Source organism: Lichenostomus cassidix, chromosome 14 (assembly GCF_008360975.1).
Source record: "Lichenostomus cassidix isolate B80296 chromosome 14, HeHo_3.0, whole genome shotgun sequence".
Classification (NCBI taxonomy): domain Eukaryota; kingdom Metazoa; phylum Chordata; class Aves; order Passeriformes; family Meliphagidae; genus Lichenostomus; species Lichenostomus cassidix.
Window position 1 is genome coordinate 12902480 of NC_139495.1, and position 17158 is coordinate 12919637.

At 42.3% G+C, this 17158-nt stretch overlaps 1 protein-coding gene across 1 annotated transcript in view; it reads right to left on the reverse strand.

Moving 5' to 3' along the window:
• Positions 1 to 16688, reverse strand: part of RBFOX1 (RNA binding fox-1 homolog 1) — a 1091692-nt gene extending 1075004 nt beyond the window's left edge. The window contains exons 1-4 of the mRNA XM_085074907.1: positions 16496 to 16688; positions 9491 to 9557; positions 7212 to 7316; positions 5210 to 6948 (exon numbers count right to left, since the gene is read on the reverse strand). Coding sequence (XP_084931033.1) covers positions 5210 to 5437 — 228 coding nt within the window. The 5' untranslated portion in view covers positions 5438 to 6948; positions 7212 to 7316; positions 9491 to 9557; positions 16496 to 16688. The remainder of the gene's footprint in view (positions 1 to 5209; positions 6949 to 7211; positions 7317 to 9490; positions 9558 to 16495) is intronic.
• Positions 16689 to 17158: the final 470 nt, after the last annotated feature.

The window sequence follows — 17158 nt, forward strand, 5'->3', positions numbered from 1 at the left end:
GATTTATCCACACCTTCTTACCAAAGGCTCCCTTACTTTGATTTAGCAAATGTTCCTGTGGAAGTAACTCCTGCACCTTATATCAGTACCATCACTGATTCTTAAAGGATTATCATCTCCTTTCTTCCCACCTCCAAAGGCAAATAACTGTGCCTCTGTCCTGGATCACAGAATTTGATTGTGTTCTGGATCAAAACAAAAGCAGTAATTCCAGCATCTATCACAATTTGCCTTAAAAAAAAAAAAATCAATAGAATAAATCCTTAAGTTATCCTCTAATTAGGGAAAAATACCTCAAAAAAGGGAAGAGAGAAAAGGCAGATGTAGGCTGCAGCATGTTCCAAATGTCATGCTCTTCAAAACTCTTCAAATCTATGGTGCTCTCCTAAAACACATCTATTCCACAATGTCTGAGGACAAAAGGAATTCAACAGATTAAAATATTTTTATAAAGAGGAGAGAAAAAGATCTAAACACAGCCTTGACAGCAGAGTGGTTCTATCTGCTTAGACCCCTGAGAGTCAAAAATCAGCACCTTAAACTGGACTCTCAATCCAGATGAACCCACCCTTCCAGTTCCTCCCTTCCCAACACAATTCCCCTTCAGATATTCAGAAATGCAATCGTGATCACAAAGCCATTCACACACAAACCAGGTTTTGCAATAAACCAGCTGTAAGGAACAAATAAATGTCCTAGAACAGAAAATCTGTATGAGAAACTGCATGAACACAGTGTAACCTTGTGTGGCAATGCACAGAAAGGTCAAACTGTCACACTTCAGATCCAATTCTTACACTTTATGTTTTATGCATGTGTTTAATGAAAAAGCCTTGACTTACTGAGTCAAAAACGACTTTTCCTATAACCCAGGCTAAACAGAAGAGATAATAAATGTGTATTTCATTTAGCTAGATTAACACCATTCTCAAATTCAGTGCCTCCCAGTATCTTTGGTGTTTACCCCAAGTCCAGCAGCTCCCACTGCTGAAGTCAGAAGTTTCTGCAGTGAATCCCAATGGGGTTCAATTCCTACAGCCTCAGCTGCTCTTGACAGAGCTTTTAATTTTCTACCATGAATCCAGACCCATCCTTCAAACCAGGGAATTTTATCTTCAGCCGAAGCTCCAAGCTTGTACCTTAATTTCTAGAAAATCCTTCCTCTCCTCCTGAGAAATAACCTCCTAAACGATCAGCTTTCCAATATGTGTTTCTCAGCTTTCCCAGGTATGTTCTTCTACACATTAGGAATACTTGTGAATTACTCAAAGTAATCACAAATTCAGTTTGTTCTCTATGCAAAGACAAGGACATTGTACAGCAAGTCACATCTCCCCATCTAAACTGGATTTACAATTCTATAAAAATCTGAGATTTTGAAGGATGAATTTGTCACACGATACAAGTTTGGTGTGGTCAATTCTTCAGAGTTGATCAGGAAAAGCAGTTTTCTCCTCCTACAAAAGTATTAAGCACTTTTTCAGATAATTTTTTTTACATTTTCTTTTACAGCATTACAGCCCCAAAACTGAATAAACATGATACCTCTGATGTTAGCAACAAAAAGTTGAATTTTTTCTTCACTGTACTTCTATACTTTCCTCCTTTCCAAGTATTCACAAAAGCAATTAAAAAAAAAAATTGAAACCTTTAATCCCCAAATGCATCCAAGTCATTCTGAAAGTTGTTTAAAAGGTAAAAGTTCAAGCTCTCTCCTGGCACAGGTGACATTACAGATGAAAACATAGTTTAGGAAGCTGGGTGCTGTGGGAACACTACAGGAGTCAAACCAAACCCAGGAATTTGGTCTTGTTCTCTAAACTTTGCACAAATGTTTAAAGGGGAATAAAGTTTGGTTCATAACAAAGCAGGCCTTGAGAATACAGAAATATCCTTGCACTAAAATCCAAACAACTTTCACCAGGGGCATGGACAAACGGTGAGAGCTAAGAAAGGGAAATAAAACAGGACTGTTCTTGAAGACCAGGATACAGGGATACAAGATCCATGGACACAGCAATACAGTCCTGATGGTCACCACACTGGGTAACTCCTGACAGCTCCTCAGCATATCCATCAGCCTGGGAGGCAGTCAGTGCTTGCATGCTCACTTCTTCATGTGCTTTCCATTCCAGTGAATGCAGCTTCACCCTAATTTAACAACTTCCACTACATGGCCATGGGTAGGGTGACAGTCAGCCCCATAGGTGACAGCTGTGGTTGTGCTCCAGGCATTTGGGAGGAGATGGAATTCTCCAGAGACCCTGGCTAAAGGTTTCACCCAAACTCTTGATGAGTAGCAGTGACTCCCCAGATCTCCCCAGTGCTGCTTCCTCACCACCTGCACCAAATGAGAGATTTCTCAAGCTGAATCTCCCTCCAAAGGCTGCATCCCCTTTGTTTGGACCAAAAGCTTCATTCTGGTGCTATGCCAGGAAGAAATATTAGAGAGGGAAAAACTCCATGGCCTCAGCCAATGTGATTCACACCTGCAGCAAGCAGCTTCCTCACTGCAAATGAGAGCATCAAAAGAGGAGGCAAGAGGCAAATTATTTGAATAGATACCTAAATGAACAATCCCAGTTTCACCCCAGGTTAGCACATCAAGCAGTCAGCAGCACGGAGTGAAGGAATCTCTCCAGGTGCTCATTGCCAAGGCAGGGCAGGGAGCTCTGTCCAGAGGCACCAACAGCCTCTTGCAGCCCTTGCACTGTAAGCTCAGGGTGCCTAGGGAATGCCCACAGCACTTCAGGAGCATCAAATACACAGTGTCTGCATTCTCCATGAGCCAACATCTCATCATAGGTGAAATAATGACCAACGTGGATTTCTTCTTAACCCAAGAATGGACAGTGAGTGAGGCAAATAGCAGTGCAATAAACAGGGAAATAGCACACACACTCTGCTGGGTTTTTATTACTAGTCCAAAAATGAGCCAAAGCCTCGCATTTTTTAAAATGTCCTTCTTTAAAATGGAAGACATAATGGACTATTAGGAACCGTTCCTCCAATGCCTGCATTGATTACCCATACCACTATGGCTATAAAATAAATATTCTTCTAAGCACAGAAATGAAGTCATTCCAGTGTTTCCTAAGGGCACACAGTCCATCTTTTCCAGCAGCTTGTTCTCTGCAAGGTGACAGACACTTACAGTCATTTTATTGTTTTTAGAAAGTTTTATGTTAACAGAATCTCAAATGTCACATAATTCATTTCTAATAATGCCTCCAATTCAGATCGCTTTAAATGGGAAGGGGAAAAAAATTACTGGAATTTTATATAAAACATTAGTGCAACATCCCAAGCAAGAGTCCACTCAAGTGAGGGGAAAGAAGAGCTTCATTGAGCTTTGATGAATTTTGAATCAAACTGAGTTTAATTTAAGAATTACTATAAGAACTATTATTTTATTATTAAAACCATTTAAGAATTTATTTTGGGAGAGACAAGCTGTGAAATAATTGCTCATTAGCAGATTTGCTTTGTTAATATTTTTACCAACCCCGTTGGGGAAAAGCCAGAATGCAATGTTGGACCAGCTATACCAGGTCCTTAATGGGACAAAAATAAAAAAGGACAGGTATCCACCAGCACAGAACTTCCCTCCAGTAGCAGAACATTAATTAGGGGATAAAGCAGGCCTTGAAAATGGGGCAGAGCCCAGTGATTCAGGTATGCATCATTCTAGTATATTCTGCATTGATCCCTTAAAATACAAAGTAAATTTCTTCAATTCAGGCTTATTTTTCAGTAACTTCCTAATTCAGTATTATAGTAAGATGTACCATCAAAAAGACTTTTATCCCAACCCACAGCGGTGTTCACTGATGGAAATTTATCACAAAGCAGAATGGATTTAAAACCTCTACTCTCAGGGCAAAGAAACAAAAACCGGATGAAAGCAAAGGTTATGATTTAACCAATTAACTTTGCCTGTACATACCATTTCTCTGGGGGAAAAAAAGTCTCAGCCAGAAGTGGAATAAGAACAAGAGCACTCTTTTGCTGTCTGAGAGTTAAGCATAGGAAACCCAAAACAGACCAAAGTGCAACTCTCTGCAGTTCCATGGCTTGATAAAAGATTTCTGCTTGGATAAAAATCCAACACTCTGCACACATTTTCAATACTTTTGTATCTCAAGAAAACTGTTGCATTTAGAGATGACCTTCACCAGGAATGAATAGAGTAATCTTTCAAATTATTTAAAAATGTAAATCCTACCAAAATGTCGAGCATCTACTTAACTCCTCATTTGAAGAAGCATGTCTAAGTTCAGGAAATCAATCCCAGGAGAGAGGAAAAAAAACCACATTTCAGAAAACTTCTGGATAAAATCAGTGCTCTAAAACCTCCAGCAGCTCTTAAGTGAGCTCTAAACTACACTCACCCTGTGACAACTCAAAGAGGGAACATCCTACACCCAAAACATTGCTCCTACCACCCTCCCCTGCACTTCTGGCTGAGGGAAGCAGCCAGGATGTGTCCAGGAGAAGCACTTGGCCTGAAATGCACCATGAGAGGCAAAGCTTCATCTGCCTGGGGATCCATAGACTGTCTCCCTGTGCCCCGAGTTTCGCGCTGTGCCTCGGCAAGCTGCTGACAGCCACAGCCGCCGAGCTGAATACCCACTCAGCAAAGTTCACCTCCTGTAAAGGTCTGATATTTAGATAGGCAGCTGCTCAGCAGCTCTTCTTTGTGCAAAATCTGACCAGATGAGATCCCTGACCACCAATTCTCCTCCTCTGCTGGAGGCTCTACCCCCAGCCCCAGCTGGGAAATAGTGCTACCCAGCAGAAATGCACTTGGAAGTGTGAATGGACAGCCTGATAGACAACCCAAACTGCCCAAATCAGTGCTCCAACCATTAACCAATTCCTAAGTGGATACAGGGAGCTGAAAAACAAGGTTTAGTAGTTAATATTCCTTCTCCCCTCTCCACCCCAAAAAAGAAATCACTTCTCTGGCACACACATCTAGCAAGCAGCTGACAGCAAGAGCTGGATAAAAATACACACTGGTGCACTAAAAAGCCAAGACCAGAAATTCAAGAGGACCACGCTTGTGATCTCAGGGAGATGGGACACTCGACTGCATTTGTCCTGCTCTGCTTGATGCCCAATTCCCAACTTCAGGATGGCAAATAATTTCAAAGGTAACCTCCCGGCCCTTCCCCCTTTCCCGGAGCCACTGAAGAGCCTCACTTACACTTTTGCCTTCACCACCTCCTTCGGGCACAGGCTCTTCTCTGCCTGAGCAAGGCATTACTGCATCTGCCGCTGCTGCTTCTCTGTCCTTTCCACTGTTTCCTCCTTCATTCCCCAGCTTCAACCTCTTTCCCTCAGGTTGGGAATCATCCACATCCTCCCTTCTTATCTTCCCATCTCTGCCTCGCTGCTTCCCCGCATCCTCCGGGCTGCCGCAGCAATTTGACATCTTCGAAATGTTACGGACTTTTTTTTTCTTTTTTTAAAAAAAAGGCTGCTGAAGCCGCCGTTTTGAGGGGGATTTGGCTTCCGAGAGCTCCGATGTGCTCTCGCTCCTGTTAAGGATTTGGGTGATGTGCAGGATGCGGGAGCTGTTTCTCTGCCGCCCTCTCCTGCTGGCTGCGAGCGCTGAGCCCGGCCGGAGCCGCCGCTCCCGACAAAAACTAATAACCTTTCCTCTATCGATTAGATGCACGGTGCTGCTGCTGGCAGCGCCAAAACCCTTGGATTTCTCTTCTCCCCAATCCACGGAAATTGGCTTTCCGTAAAGTACAAAATATGTGCTGCGCCTTCTTTAAATCTAGATTTACCTCTGTCCCCGAGGGATGCTGTGGACTTTGGTTATGGACTGTTAGTGATGCCAAGAGTAATTACCCATTAAAATGCAAAGGTGGCTTTAATTCCAAACAGCTTCTTCCAAAATAATTTCACTACAGGTTTAGGGTTTGGGTTTTTTTAATTAGAGTATCCTTACTCTGTAAATTAACTTTGAATCTTCTAAATCCACATTCCACACTGTGACACAAATTTCACATAACATTCTGGTCCTACAGCTGTAGGGATGAGATTAAAATGAGATTAGGGCAACCCAACAGGTCAGTTTGGAGGTCCTTTCTGCTCTCTCAGACAGTTTGCAAATCAAAGAATTGGTGCAATATTTGGACTTTAAAAAAAAAAAATTTCGAAGAGTAACCAAGTGCTTTGACACACAGTTTGCAATATGCTGCTTGTTCTTCCAATAGAGAAGACAATATGAAGTAGAGGCTTTCTTAAAAAGAAAGAAGGCAAAAGGAGTCCTGTTTTCTCTTTTTTTAAATGCTGGTAGATTTAAATGAGGTTCCTTGTATCTTGCAGAGAGAAGGAAATCCCAAAGAAGCCCTTGCATATTTCTAGCTATGTTCCAGTCAGGAGCTCAGGGATGGAGCTTTGAGAGTGGTGCCCAGCCAGATATGGATGAATTCATGGAGGCAAACTCCATTTTCTGCAGTGTTCTACAAGGGCTGTTTTGCCAGAATCTTGGAGTTATTCTGTGTCTCAGCACGGATTTCACCAACATTATGGAATGGGTTTTAGTCTGAACAAGTCAACATGATGTTAATTATTCAAGAATGAGCAAAGAGGGGAGGAATCTCAATTGGCATCAGTCACTTGAGACACTCAACCAGATCCACAGGAGTGTGAGGGAACAGTTCTGAGAGACCTGAGATATCTGCACACCCAGAACTGGAGTCATTCAATACCTGCTGATAACACTGACTGGAGCATTTGCCTCCACATAACTTGCAGCTGTAGATACTTTCATAGCTGGATGGACACAAGCCAAGTGGGCTCAGCAGAGGAGAAACAAACCTGAGAAGGTTTTTAAATGGTGCTGGATGAAACACTTCATGCCTTCTAACCTGCAGTGGCTGAGTTCCACAGCTTGGCCTCCAACTTGGAGTCATGTCCATTGTGTTGAACCTGCAGAAGAAATCTGCACAGTGATACCTTTGATCCTCTTCAATAAACAAGGGACTGGCAGCCAGAGCACAGCCAGGCAACCACCACCGGAAGGGTTTCACCCTCGGTGAGCACACATGAACACAGGTCATGCCCCACTCCCCAGACCCATGAGCTTCCACACCCATACAGCTCAAGAGAAAAGGCAACCATTAATGAACACCACTCAGTATCCTCAGCAGCAGCAGCAGTGATCAGCAACAGGGATTTTGTACAAAACTTACATCCCCTGTGCACAACTGTGATTTTGAAAAGTCCTTCACCCTCTCTCTCTCTGATTATTAATGACATGATCCAATCTTTTCCATCTTTCCCCCTGCTTGGAGCTCCTGAAAGAGTTATACAACTGTTTAGATTGTCTCCACCAAAGTGTAAAATCCTTAAGCTTTCTTATTTCTAGTGCTCATTCACCATTCATACCTGCTTTTTCCATCAGATGTGTCATTTAATCCTGTTTTCTATTTGTGCTTTGTTTATTCTTTCTGTGCACTCCCTCTCCTCATCTAAAGTACTGAAAGACAGAAATAATTCTGAAACTAAAGTGTTGTTTTAGCTGTGATGTGCTTCAGGCTTATTTGCACAGTAAACTGCACCAAATTTCTCTTGGAGCAGATTTCCATCCAAAGGCTTTGATTTCATGGAATTCAAGTGCTTTGCAAGAACCTGCCAGTTGTAGCAGCATTTTATTTGTGTTTGAAGTGGAAGCAGACAGCTGCTCAGGCTGCCTCAGTGACCAGTCCAGCCACACTCCCAGCAGTGGCTGCCAGGCACTGCTGGCTCCTTGCACATTTCTGTCTCCAGGCTCTCCAGATCACAGGCAGAGCTGGCTCCTTCCAAATTAGAAAATAAAACACCCACTTCGTCATGTTTGAAGCGTAGCCTCTGGTTTTGGAGGAATGAAAATTTACAGAGACAGAGAACACATTTGTGTTTCTAATGAAAATCAAACATTTTTGAAATGTCAACATCTTCACGCAGAGAAAAGGAGAAATGGCAAGACAAGAAATAAATTCTGTTGGTATTTGTGAGAGAAGGCTGGTCAGGCCTTTGCCTGCTGTTATTTAGCACACAAATACTGTATGGCAGGAGCAGTCAGTCATTGTTTTTATGTTTCTACAGCACAAAAAGGTTCCACAATGTCAGAAAGTTCTCCAGCCCATCAGCCCACACAGGGCTGGGGCAGCAGGCTGAGAGCAGGGAGCTCACTTCAGGAGCAGGGTTCAGGTCTCTCATGTCATAAATTTCAGAGGAGGATAAGGGGATCAAGCTGGGAGTCAATGCCCCAGACATGTCCAGCTCCTTTGTTATTCTGTGTCATGCAGCCCTTGCCCATGTCAGCCTGATTTACTGGGACACTTCTGACTCCTGGCCATGCCCACCCCTTCCCTTCTCCTCACAGAAGTCACTTCATCCCTAATGAGCATTTCAGAGTCAATCCAAGCTGGTTCCTCACAGAACCCTTCACAACACTGATCGTGAGCCAAACAAAGCCTTCAGCACAAGTCACTAAAGTCTGACAGGCCATTGCCCAGGGAGGTACATCAAAGTGAGTTGCAAGGGCTCTGAGGCCTTGGGAATCCTTGCACAAACTGCTTTCAAGGCATTTCTGCTTGAAATCACTGCTAGAAAATGAAATTATCCAACAACAAAACAGAACAGCCAAACTGGCACAGCCACCATGTGCAACACCACTCTCAGCAGTCTGTCCAACTCCTGTCAGCATCTCCTCTTGGGCTGTAAGATACACTAAATGAAATAAAATAGCTATGTTGAGACTCAAACTGAGAGACATTTTCACCTCCTGTGCATCAGCAAAACACTGAACCAGGAGGCAGCAGAGGCCTGACAGAAACTGCTGTTTCCTGCAGAAAAGCCTGACCTGCACCCAGTGCCACCCAAAATCCATGGGTTTTGGATACAGGCAATCAGGGGATAGAGAGAAGAGGTTTTTAAGGGGGTTTGGGCAGAGCTGGAAAGCAAGAAAACTCCTGCTGGCTGATTCTCCTGAGACTTCAATGTAAAGAAGCATTATTTTATTGTATCCACTTGACAAGTAATAGAATTACCAAGTTTCAGTTTCAGTTCAGGGGGTGAACATCCCCTGCAGGATGGGACATTATTTGGCTCCCACTTCATCTCTCCGAGTTTAGACTTGACAATGATGCCTTTGTTGGGCCCTTGCAAGAAAGCAACATTCACAGTGAATTTTGAGGTTCAAGAACAGGCAGTTTGAGTCTGTTCTGTGCTGCCATCAAAAGCAGGCAGTTTCAGTCTGAGCAGAGTTTGACCATTCCCAGATAATTTTGCAATTCAGCTCAACCTGTTCACCACCACCATAGCAGAGAAGTTTAGTGTGTTCATTGATTTTAGTGTCTTAATGAGTAAAATTATGGGAATTACCTCAGAATGGCATTTATATCCGAGCACTGTGATGTTTAATTTAATAGAATTCCTGTTGCATTCCCTTACCTCACCTTACTTTGCAAGCCAATGTAAGACTAACCTGATTTAAAGCCCTCTGATGTGTGTCTGCTCTGCAGTGAAAACACAGATCTGGAAGTCTATTCGTGCTGCAGGAGAACATAAAATGCCAGTTCTGTCAATGAAAGTCATTATAATCAGCAGTAAAAGCTCACATCTCTTTTCATGTGTTCCCTGATTTAAAAATAAAAAAATAAAGGAACAGACAACTTCCCCACTTGTACAATTACTTTAATGGGTGGAGAACAGAATTACAAGTTTACATTAATCAGGTATTTTGGCACATCTCACTGCTACAAGGAGGCCAAGTTATTTTTTAATAAGTCTGAAAATGAACCACTAAGTCTAGAGAATTAATTTTTCATTTATTTTGCTATTGCTTCCAAATTAAACTCTGCACCTCATCATTGTAATTACTTCTGAAAGCTTATAAATATTTCATTATTTTTATTATTGTTTTATGTTCACCAACAAACACAGGAGACACTGACTCCATTGTTTATTGCTTCAGGTTTCTCTATAAACTTATTCTGCAGTAACATCTGCCGTGATGGCCATAAGGAAAAACAAAACAGGATATGTTGCTGACTGTTGAATCCTTCAGAACCTCTCAGATACCAAAATACCCCCATGAAACTCTACCAGAAATGTGCCAGTATTTCACTAAGAATTAAAGATCCCAGGGTACCCACAGACCATGGACAGGTTCACTGCTCCAGCTTGGGATCTAATGGTGTGTTTAATGGTGTGTTTGGTTTCTGCCCTGAAGAAACAACCCAGTTTTTATGTCCTCAAGTTTCCCTCCAAAGCTGCAAAATAATAATAATAATAAATTGTATTTCTTATTAAATATAGTCATTAAGACAACTCTTCCCTTTGCTCACCCTGCACTTTTCTTGCCACAAACCCATGGGATGGTTGAGATCTCTCTTTATTTTCCTTACTCTGCCATGAGCTCCACATGGAGGCAGCAGACACAAAACCCCTCCCAAGAAAGTGGGTTTTCCACATTTTTCCACAAATTCCACATGATTATTGGTAACACTTTGAAACCCTTCTCAATTGGAGATCTTGCCTCCCATCAGTTCACACTCTGGGCTCCTGATTGAACAGCATTTAACACCCAAGTCCCATTCCTGATAATCATGAGCCTTAATAATGGTGAGTCAGAGCAGAGAAAGTAAGGATTTAGCCAGATGAGCTGGTTTGTTTTAATGTCACCAGTATGCCTATGGGTAGTTAATTGAAGAAGGGAATTAATTTTCAGTCAAAGCTGTGGCTGTTGTCTCTGTGGTCTACATTAAGCACATGAGAGATATTGGCTAATCCACCTCCAATTTCTCATTAGTCTCAGCACACCCAAACCTATTCATCTTTTAAATAAACTTTCCAAACCTCTGCTCAGGCAGGAGTTCTGAATGTCACCTGCTGCCTTGCCCAACTCTTTCAGATCAAATTTCAGTCTTCCACATAATGGATAACAAAACCCAAGATGTTTTGGGGAATTTGAAGGTTCAGTTCTTGAGATGCTGACTGCTCTTTGGAGAGCAGAGTACCAGCATCGTCCCTTCAGTGGCCCATATTAAAACACAGGCCAAAAAAGAGTGGTGTGATTTCTACACAAAGCTATCTCAAATTATCCAATTGCACCAGGAGAGCTACTCTAGATTCACACCTGCTGAGTGCAAAGCAGATGATTAAAAGAATTACTCTCCCCACCATCATTTTCCATCTGTGTAACTCCTACAAACCAGAACAGGTTTATAGAGAGAACCTATTAAAAGTCAGCCTGTTGCTACAGGCTGTATAAATACAGCCTATCACACTGCAAATCTTATAGAAAGCATCAAAACTCCATGTCTTTCCCATGTTTTCTTTAAAGAGAATCCTAAATGTCCAGAGAGGACTATACCACTACTGGAAGGTGGCAAGAGCTGCAAGGGGTGGAAAACAAAATAACTTTGAAAAAAAAAAATCTCTTCTGAAACAAATTGTGGCATAGGAGAAAAATTTAAAACAAGTGATGATACCTATTGTTCCAAAAGGTCAAGATCACAAAAGTCAGGTGTTAAAATATCACACACTGGTGGGCAAAATGCTGTAGTGGCAGGACACAAAACAAAATTCAAAAAGCACCCCAGCCTTACACAGATCAGAAGGGCAGAATGGATTTTGGCACAAGTGCAAATCCAAGGCATGGATTGACAGCCCTCAGTGCCAGACTGACAGGCAAATAAAAAATGGGAAAAGGGACAAGAGGCAACTTCCCCACTTGTACATTACTTTAAAGGGTGGAGAACAGAATAAGTTTACAATAATCAGGTAATTTGGCACATCTTACTGGTACCAGGGCTGTAAGCAAGGGCAATAACCAGGGCTGGGGCAGCATCCATGGACAGCAGCATTTCCCCAGGCTCAGCAGTCCCCAGGATGGGGATACAGGCAGAAAGCCTGGAAATATTGCTCCAACTAATTTGAACACACACACAGAAATAGCAAACGCCTAAGTAGATAATAAACAGCTCATGTTTTCTCTCATGCTGTTTTAAGTCCTCTGGAGGAAAGCTTTCCTCAGTCATTTGCAGCAGCCTGAGTGCTTTGATGTCAGCTCACTGAAAGGACCCTGGCTGGGATGGAATATTGCTTACATGGCCACATGAAACACACCTGAGCAAAGTTAATTTGCAGTTTACGTGCCCTCAAACTGTAATGTCTCCCTCACAAAAGATGTATTTTGGAGGATTTGCAGTACTGATTTGAAAATGAAGAGAGCAAATATTCAGCAGGGACCTGAGAAGCACCTCAGCATTCTCCTTTGCTGGCAGCAAACTGCACTTCTGTGCACTGGGCAAAAGGCACAAATTATGTCAATCAGGAGTTGATAACTTCCTGATTTGAAAGGAGTTTGGACTTGGATCTATCAGAACGACAGCAGTTTAATACAAGTTGTAAAGTAACCTGCATACTGCAGCTCTAACATTTTGGCTGAGGGTTGGTTTCACCATTTTTGTGCAGATCAGCCAAAAGTATTCTAACTTTTCTCTCTTTGAAGGGAGCCCAGGCCATGTGCTGGGCATTCTGAAGAGTGCTCAGGTTGCCAGCCGCAGCCAAGTGTGCAAGACTTTAAAAAACCAACTTGAAGAGTGTAAAATACTATTTTCCCTGCTTCACAAGGCTAACTCATGGCATTAAAATAAATACATGCTTTTTTCAACATGTACTGTATTTTACCTCATTATATATTAAAGCAGTAAAAAGTTGAAGTAATTTGCAACCCTTGATATGCTCAGAGTGCATTTATTTATGTTGCAAGACATTAAGCCCTTTTTAAAGGGTTACATTTTGATTTAGCATTTTCATTTGACTATTTGGAGTAGAGGCTTCTGTTAGAGAAAGGGTTTTCAGTCCATCTCAGGCTGGTTCACAGCCCTTAAATCCCAAACAGCTTTCCAACTGAACACCCTTTGCAATATAAATCTGTGTAGTAACAGCCTCACCAGGATACCCATCCCTGGGCAGATCCCCCAGAAGAACTTTTGGAGTACACAAACCAGCAAAGGCGCTTCAGCCAAAAAATGCCAATTAATAGATGCCAGTCAGAAACCCTCTTACCTTCATACACCCACTCCTAAAAATGAAATATTCTGCTAAACCTTCTCAAAGCATTATAAGGCACTAACAAGCTTTTATGGTTGGAAAATTCCTGGAATCTCTATTTCATCCTAACAATTCAGTGCCTCAGAGTCCCTGTTCTGCACCCAGCAGGTGGGAGGGACCTGCCCCGTCCTACCAAGGTCCATTGGTGCCTTAAGGGCCCTGATGGAAAGAAAGGCCCACATTGCTGCAGGAAAACAGCCTGAGATAAGGACGGGAGGAAGGAGGACAAGGATGTATCTACATCCATCTTCCAGACCTTGTTTTTTTAATATCATATAACCAGTACAGGAAGTTATTACATTCTTCCTTCAGCATCCTTGGTCATAAAATAAATAAATGTCTTTCACTCAAGCTGCTAGGAACCATGCACTCAATATTATCTGCTTGGCTCATCACAAGGCTAAGCCTCAGGCCAGAGGACAATTAGGTTTTTCTTCCTTCCCCCTTTCCTTCTCCCTCGCCACGTTTTAACACCAATGCCATTTCCAGTGAAGCAGCATTTTCCACCGCCACAGCAGCACAAGTCTCACTTGCTCCAAATTGACTTGCAACTAATTGTTCTCCATCCCAACCAGGCAAGTACAAACCAGGAACGAAGAAAGAAAGTACTGAAAGGTAGTTTAATTTGCTTTTTCTTTCCACTTGCACATCCTTGTAAAGTTTTGAATATGGAGAAATGCAGACCAGCAGAGACCAGCTGCATGAAAGTCTTCTGTCTAAATGTTTTAAATCAAATTCAGAATGTTTCCTTTTGGAGGGAAAAAGCGGGGGGAAAGGTGCCTGTGTTAACTATTTAAAGCACCTATTACCTCTCTAAGGATACAGAAATCTGCTTTCTACAGGTTTAAAGGTCAAGTTTTCTACATAGTACCACCAAGCTATTTTCCACAAACTCGTTCTTTTTCCTTAAAGACTTCTGGATGGCGATGTTTCCTATCAAACCATCTGTGCCTGAGGCCTAATAACGGTGCAGCTCCAAAACCCTAATTTCATTCATCATTAGATTTCATGCTAGGAACACACTTTAGAGTTTTGGCATCAACAATGTCACGCCTTGAAACAAACTTATTTGTGCTAGCCAGGCATGTTTCTGAAGGAGCCCAGGCTTACAGAGCTGCCCTTTGCTCTCTTCGCCTCGGTCTTTGAACAAAAAAATTCACTTTGCACCTCTCAGGTATCTCCCCAGCTCACTGACACATCTGTGAGTGGTGATGAAGCACGGGGCTGCGAGGAAGGACCTGACACATCAAAACATCAGCTTGAAAAATGCAGCAATTGCCTCTCGCTAAACACACCGGGGTTTTGTTCCTTTTTTTCCACTGCTATTCCAGTTAACAATAAGATCTTGATCAGGGAAGTCAAGAGAAATGTTATCAGTGATTTCAGGGAGATAGTCAGCTAAAAAGCTGACATTATCATCAAAATGCTGCAAATGCTGCTTGCTGGAGGAGCAGAAGAAGACAAAGGCACAAATGAGCGAGCTGGAAGGGATACAGGACCTGCTGGAGCATTCAGCCACCACTGCAGTGGTGACTGTCACCAGAATATTCTCCAGCTCACCCAACATCTTCACCTCACACCCTCTGCTCTGCTCACTGCCTGCTCATTACCTCCCTCCCTTCAGCACAGCCTCCTGCAAAAAGCTTGGTCTCCTTCTCACACTCTATAGGTCTTGCTTTGCTTGTGCATCACATCCCTTTATTTTTTTTTTTAGTGTCTTTCTCAAGAAAGGGTGCAAGGCTTCATGCTTTAAAAACCTTCATACAACAGAACCTCAATCACCTCTTCCAGCTCAGAAAATTCTGTGAGATAACTGGGGCCTACAGATACCACCAGAACCCACCATAAAATAAATGGTTCTGTCAGTCAAAGGGTCCTTTGTCTGTGCTGCACTAGTACAGAGAGTCAGGTCAAACCCCAACACATTAATAAACCCTTTAGCCAGGTGAATAGTTGGCAGTCCAACAGAAAAATCACCAGCTTAGGCCAATCTGAAAGCAAAAGAAGTAGGACTAACTGAACTACAGGATTTTTCGGTAGAAGATAGTAATCTTCACATCATCATCAAAGGAAGAACATAAACTGTAACTCAGGGTATTACCACCTGAGCCACAACAAAAAGACCAAGATCCAAAGCAGGAGATACCACAGGTACTGCAGAGGAGATAAAATATGCAATCCCAACCAGTTCTCAGCAAGTTCACTTCCCTCCAAGCATCAGCCCTGAAAAGAAGAGATCCCATTTCCTTCAGCCATGAAGCAGAATGAAGCTGTCTTTGCCTTTTGGGAGAGCATCTCATGATTGATGAGGGCTCAGCTTTATATGGGATTGCGAGAGAAGTCCCGATCCATCAAAGCATTTTACGACACAATTACAGAAACCCATCCAGTGTCTAACAAACGGGGGGAAGTCATTTGTCTCCTCCTGTTATCAAGCAGCAAAGGCAAGGCTCTATCTGCTTTCCTTTAGACACGAATTATCGCAGGAGCCTAAGTGCTGGATAAGCAATTTGTAATAGAGAGAGCAGAAATCTCAACAAAGCACCACAGGAAGTATCTAATCCAAGGAATAAAATACAGGTTTTGCTGCCACAACTAACACCTGACTATCTGCTATTATGGAAAGCAGGTTTTTGCTTTTAAACCTGCCTGAGGGCAGTGGAGCAGAGCAATGCAGATCTGCTCATTTCAGCCTCAAAATGAGTCCAGTATTTCAGGTAAAAGACTTGACTCCCCTAAGTGCCCATTGATCATTCTTAGTATCACTTATTTCATTGATGTGTTATGTTCAGAATGCAGCTGTGGTGAAATAAATATTTTTAAATATACACTGAATTGGAAGGTGAGAAGGCCAGAGGAAGAAAACAAAACTGGAATGCAAAGACACTTCATATCTTGTGCTCCTTTCTCTCCTGTGAGTGTTGGTGCTATGTAATCACAAGCCTCCACTTCATTAATGCCCTAAATATCCAGAATGTTTGAAAGTAAGAGAATTACAATCTCTTAGGTTCATTCATGGAAATAAATCAGTCTGTCATCCTCGGCAAAACAAGACCAAGGCGAAGAGCTCCTCAGTCATTCTTGTGAAGTGAAAGGGGACAAAATAAACCTGCTCTACCCCTGTGGAGCTGCCAGCTCCAGTAGAAGAGGCAGAATTAATTTATATTTCATTTCCAACTAGAACCCAAGTCCTCTGCACACCAGTGCCAAGGAGCCAGACAGTTACTGGGCACTGTGTGGGTAATATAATAAACAAGATAAATAAACAAGAATTCTGCCAGGGGAGAGAAAAAAAACCAAGAAATCACAAACATTAAAAAGTTCGATTGTTCCAGTCTTTGCATAGTTCTGATAAAAGCTCTAGGCCTACCTGGAATTGACCCTCTGGACATCTCCTGTGAGAAAACTGGCAGAGAGATCTACTCCTGTGTGCTGCCAGTCCATAGAAGCACCATGACCACCAAACCCTGGTTTTAGGGTTAGGGCTGTGGGGTCTGTGATGAGACCTTCTTCAGCACAGGCAGATAATGGGGGAGAGAGAGAATTTCCCCTGTGGGAAAGGGGAAGGACTATTCCAGAAGGGGAGAGCTGGCAAATCATGGCTTAAATTGATTAACTCTGGGTGGGGTCTGAAGCCACAACACCTGAGCACTCACAAGCACCTGTGTTGCATTAGTGCTGCCCAGTGCTCTTCTGCATCTTTGTGTTAAAAGGGTTTGGGGAGGAATTTGGGTTCAGATATAGGTTAAAAAGCACCTGGTTGGTTATGCACTTAGAGAGATTGGTGTTTGAGTAAGATTTCAGTAAATGATTGCTAAAGACATCATGCTAGGAATATAGGCAATGTTTTCACTCCATAGTTATACTGAAAGTTACGGAATTCTTTGTAATTTACTGAACTGATCAAACAAAAAATGACAAGAAATTGTTATAAAACAGATAATTTTTGTTCTGTTTCAGATAGGGAATGACAATTTATGCTTAAAATCTTTGTGAATGTTTTCAGAAATGGATAGGTAACAGTACTAAACTT